This window comes from Lolium rigidum, chromosome 7, assembly GCF_022539505.1.
Source record: "Lolium rigidum isolate FL_2022 chromosome 7, APGP_CSIRO_Lrig_0.1, whole genome shotgun sequence".
NCBI lineage: Eukaryota > Viridiplantae > Streptophyta > Magnoliopsida > Poales > Poaceae > Lolium > Lolium rigidum.
In genome coordinates, this window is record NC_061514.1 from 237,892,849 (window position 1) to 237,897,594 (window position 4,746).

Consider the following 4,746-nt stretch of genomic DNA (forward strand, 5'->3'; position numbering starts at 1 on the left):
TCACCAGGAACTAGATCGACAAGCGGTCTCACTCTTACTCCGGCCCGCCGGAGGTCTCGCAATGAAAATAACGTCGCCCGCGTCGTCCGATCTACCTTCTCCCCGCCAATGGCTCCGTCGCAAGGCTGCACGCATTAGTGGTGGTGCATGCGCGCTCGCCGGCCTCACACCACTGGAGAACCACCAGCTAAGGACGTCAATGGCGGCCGAGCCGCCCTCTGCTGGCACCACTGCTTCAACATCGATAGCGCGCCGGCCAAGGCCCAAGGTGCACTGGGCACGACGCAGACCAGGCCTTCCTCCCACGACCTTTGTTCCAGGCACGTCTTCTTCGACGCCAAGATCGCTGACCCCAGGCTCGCCCCCTCCACAACTGCGGGTCTGCGGCGACCAGACATGTACTACCATGGGCGTGCTCTTTCGGTGCTCCGTGCGAGGAGATTGGAGGATTAGCAGTTGAAAAAGGTCCAGGTATTTAGCTTCACGGTACACAACCGTGTCGGTCGTCTCCACCGCGTGCGAACAACTGACATGCGAGTATTAATGCTGCACAGAAGTGGGCCTTGGGACTGTTCATAAAAGACATCATAAACTAGAATACATGACAGAATACTTCCTCCAGCACATATCCCCATAGTAGGCAGTGGTCTGGATATCAGGATCATTTGGACCTGAGAGCCAAATTGAATATCCGATAAAAATTATACCATTAGAAAGTATAAAATCTAAAGTTTTTAATGATATATTTTTGTAATATATATCTTATATTAAGTTGGTTAAATTAACGATCTAGAGATACATGTAGAACTAGTAAACCGAAACTGGAAGGAGTATTTGTTAGGACGAAAAGTAAACTTCCCAATAACTTGAGAACAAAGCTGTCCAAAGCTAAACCAAATCAATGCCGGGCGGTGACAGCCGAAAATATCTGTACGACATTCCGATAGGCTCTGTAGTCCTAGTTGTCTGAGCCTGTCACTGTTCGTTCCGGTCGCGTCCTCCACTTTTGCACTCCCGTCCCTCCCTGCCCTCGGAATTCGCGCCACCTCCCTCCCGTGCTCCTCCCATCGCCTCGCCCCTCCTCCCTTCCCCGCCCGAACCCTAACCCGCGCGCGCGCCTCTCCAATGGCGCTTCCCGCGTGAAGAGGGCGGCCGGCGCGGCAGCCGAAGGAGCAGCGTTGCGTGGTTCGGCGTCTTCGTCGGCGGCGGGAGATGTATAAGCAGCAGGGGGCGGCGGGAGGGGCGGGGCTGGACCGGAAGCGCATCAGCGACGTGCTCGACAAGCACCTGGACAAGGCCGTCGCCGCGTCGCCCTCCACGTCCAGGGGATCGGCGGGTGCCCGAGGCGACCACAACCGCCTCGTCGTGCCCTCCTCCCTCCCCAAGGGCCGCTGCTCCGAAGGTAACGCGATCTCCCCCCTCTCTCTAGTCTCCCCCACCTGACGACGTGCCGTCCTGGCGAATCCGTGGTGCTCTGATCCGTACGTGTGGTCATAGAGTTACGTTGCTGGGTTGTAACTTGTAAGGGTGGGAGAAATTGGGTCATGGATTGAAGTTCCATCCTCATGTGCCTGCCGTCGTGCTATTGCAGTATTACTATGAAGATTTGAGCGCATCAGGCAAGGAGGTTTTCTTTACCTTGGTGGGCCAGAATTTTGTGTTACTTTCACTACACATATTCTTGGGTTTGTGACTTAGTGTATTGTTTGCTTCGAAATAGAATGCTACAGCGTGATTTGTAAAATCCACACTTATATATGTCTTTGGAATTGTCCTTAGATGTACATGTTTTTGTATGGGGCTGTGCTAGTTTACGGGCGAATCGTCCCCCCATCGGAATCCATCGAGCCACAGTAGTTGTCGAATAGGGATAAGAGGAGAGGGAGATGCCCCCCCCCCCCCCCCACATCCCAGGAGCCATCCCCTGCCGCCGCCACACGCGGCTGGCAGCGCTCCAGCTCCGACTTGCCAATGGCTACAGATCATACCTATATTTCTCTTGATTGCTATGGGGTAGTCCAGATCTATTGAGTAGTCCAGAAATTGGTGTAGTCCAGATCCAGTTTCTGCTTTCTGTAGCAGTTTGTGTTGTTAGTTAGATAAAGATTATTGCTCGGTATCTTGTATTTTAGTTGCTCCAAGGTAAATTGAATCTTTGTGCACGTTTAGTTTGTGCCATATATGTTAGCTTAGGGGTTTGCTGCTACCTTTTCTGTTTTGTTTCTAGCTTAGTTTGTGCAGGTTTCTTTTTTTTTCCACTGTTTTTGTTCTTGGTCGGAGGCCACCTTTGGTGGTGTGAACTCTGTCTGCATTTGGTGTTTTCTTCTAATGCACAAACGATCTGCGTCTAGGTTCATGGTCGAGAAAAATAGTATTTTATAAACAAATGCATTGATGCTTCCATGCTCTTCACATTGTAGGCGAGTCTGAATCTGACAGTGAAGCATCAGATGTTAGTGGTTCTGATGGAGAAGACACCTCATGGATTTCGTGGTATTGCAACCTAAGAGGGAATGAGTTCTTCTGTGAAGTCGATGAGGATTACATACAAGATGACTTCAATCTTTGTGGGCTTAGCAGTCAAGTTCCATATTATGATTATGCTCTTGATCTCATTTTGGATATCGAGTCCTCTCATGGTATGTTTCTCAATATTTAATTGTTCAAATAAAACCACATGTTTGATGCATTTTCTGCACTTGATCTGATGCAGTTGTGTTTTCCCTGTAGAGTTACTTGGCTTCTTTTGCGTACTAGTTTAGGTTCTCAAAGGCTTTTTCATAGTGATGGCAGCACTTACTGGTTGCTTGGGCTCTATTTATAAATACACATTACTACATTAGGTGCTACAGGCAAAAATATTTCTCAATGGCCTTGAATTTTGTTCTTTGTTGTGAACATCAATTAGCTTTTCTGCCATAGTAAAAGTTTGCATCGTAATTATTCTAAAGCATAAATGGAAAGTCATGTTTAATTTTGTATGCAATAGTATAACATGAGTCATTTACACGGGCTTTGGTTGGTGGCTTAATATATTGCTCTAACTTGTCCTGGATAAGGTATTCTGCATGCTCCCTTTTACAATGCCTGCTGCTTTTGCTGATGCTCCTTGATTATTTGAATATTTAGGTGATATTTTCACGGAAGAACAAAATGAGTTAGTTGAATCAGCTGCAGAGATGTTGTATGGGCTGATTCATGCACGATACATTCTGACAAGTAAAGGATTGGCTGCTATGGTACCTGTTATGCTAACCTTTCTTTGCTAATACTTAACCATATTTGTTTACAAAAAATTGAAATTCTCCCATATTGGTGAAATTTGTTTATGGCAACTCTTGTCCCCTTTTTTTGGCAGCTGGAGAAGTATAAGAACTATGACTTCGGACGATGTCCACGAGTTTATTGCTGTGGCCAACCATGTCTACCTGTTGGACAATCAGATATTCACCGGTCTAGCACCGTGAAGATATTCTGCCCTAAGTGTGAAGACATCTACTATCCACGGTCTAAATACCAAGGCAGTATCCTAACCACTCTCTTATTATACCGTCTCCTTGTGAAAAAAAAAAGAGTTCCTTTTGAATTTTTACCACTGTCATATCTGTTTTAGAGCCTTGTTACTATCCTGACACTTGGTACATTTATCTGGAATCATAGAAACATCATCGTCTACTAAGCAATATTTACCTCTCGACATTACTATATCATGGTCAAAGAAAGTTGCCATTTTGTCGTTATATTTTGCTTTTTCTTTGACCATGTCCAGATATCGACGGAGCCTACTTTGGGACAACATTTCCTCACATGTTTCTGATGACATACGATCACCTCAAACCTCAGAAGCCCTCACAGCGCTACATTCCTCGCGTATTCGGCTTCAAGCTCCACAAGCCATGACAAGGAGGTGACCTGGGATGACATCGAATGAAAAGTCGGCAGACCTCTTTTTTGGGGGATCTAGAGGCCCAGGAAGTCTACTGTAAGAGTGTAATTGCCAGCTGGAAATCTGGATCATGCGATTCTCAATGTGTGCCCTGGCTGGTCTGTTCAACATTAGAAATGTAGCTATAAAAGAAGACATGAGTCAATGTTGTAACATAATTCCAACTCTATTGGTTAGTTAAGTGTGGACCTCTGATTCAAAACCAGCAGCTGCTACTTATCAGCGCTGATCCACATTAAAATTTATGCTTTGAAATATCATCTGTATCCAGCAGCAGCTATTTGCCAGCACTGATCCTCCTTTTAAGTACTGTAAAATTTATGCTTGAAAATATCAACTCTTGTCGAACACTTGGAAGAATTGATCCTGAACTCTGATCAAAAGATAACTGTTGTTTTGATATTTCTTTAGCACACAATCTGTTTATGATGACAGTGAAACGAAGGCAAGTTGTAAGCCTATTTAATTACTCCCACTGGTCTTTAATCGACACAGCAATAGTGCGTAGATAATCTACTTACTGTTCACACTCCACATCAATTTTATACATTTGGAGGGAGTAGAAACTAAAATACTCATTAAATTTGAAGTTATATCATTTGTGGGACCCTCCTCTAAAGAGGAGAAACCCTTGAAAAATAAGCGTATGCTGCTTATTGTGGCGTGCACACGGTATTCTTTAGTAAAAGGCGAAAGAATAGTTCGCTTTGTGCTCACCACGCAGCTGCGTGCTTTTCACAGTGAAGCCTGGGTGCTCCTCTTATATAGGGATGGCTGATGAGCACTACAACTAAGCTGAG

The 4,746-nt window shown here is 45.6% G+C and overlaps 1 protein-coding gene and 1 non-coding gene across 3 annotated transcripts; one reads left to right on the forward strand and one right to left on the reverse strand.

Moving 5' to 3' along the window:
- Window positions 1-1,197: 1,197 nt before the first annotated feature.
- Window positions 1,198-4,236, forward strand: LOC124670506 (putative casein kinase II subunit beta-4). Of its 2 annotated transcripts, none has more exons than XM_047206996.1 (5): window positions 1,198-1,402; window positions 2,421-2,639; window positions 3,130-3,239; window positions 3,359-3,524; window positions 3,770-4,236. In XM_047206996.1, the coding sequence occupies exons 1-5, from the start codon at window positions 1,213-1,215 to the stop codon at window positions 3,898-3,900; spliced, it is 816 nt and encodes a 271-aa protein (XP_047062952.1). In that variant the 5' UTR covers window positions 1,198-1,212; the 3' UTR covers window positions 3,901-4,236. The 2 variants fall into 2 exon arrangements, with proteins under 2 accessions (XP_047062952.1, XP_047062953.1); XM_047206997.1 differs by having other exon boundaries at window positions 3,359-3,521.
- Window positions 4,237-4,552: 316 nt separating this feature from the next.
- LOC124679860 lies at window positions 4,553-4,672 on the reverse strand. Its single transcript, XR_006995287.1, has one exon. It is a non-coding gene; the product is annotated as a U5 spliceosomal RNA (small nuclear RNA).
- Between the last annotated feature and the right edge of the window lie 74 nt (window positions 4,673-4,746).

What these genes read in the sequence shown, in the direction of transcription:
- LOC124670506 (XM_047206996.1), top strand. Translation starts at nt 1,213, where the DNA reads ATGTATAAGCAGCAGGGGGCGGCGGGAGGGGCGGGGCTGGACCGGAAG. An exon ending in CAAGGGCCGCTGCTCCGAAG is followed by an intron (nt 1,403 to 2,420) that starts GTAACGCGATCT and finishes TTCACATTGTAG; the next exon opens with GCGAGTCTGAATCTGACAGT. An exon ending in ACGGTCTAAATACCAAGGCA is followed by an intron (nt 3,525 to 3,769) that starts GTATCCTAACCA and finishes GACCATGTCCAG; the next exon opens with ATATCGACGGAGCCTACTTT.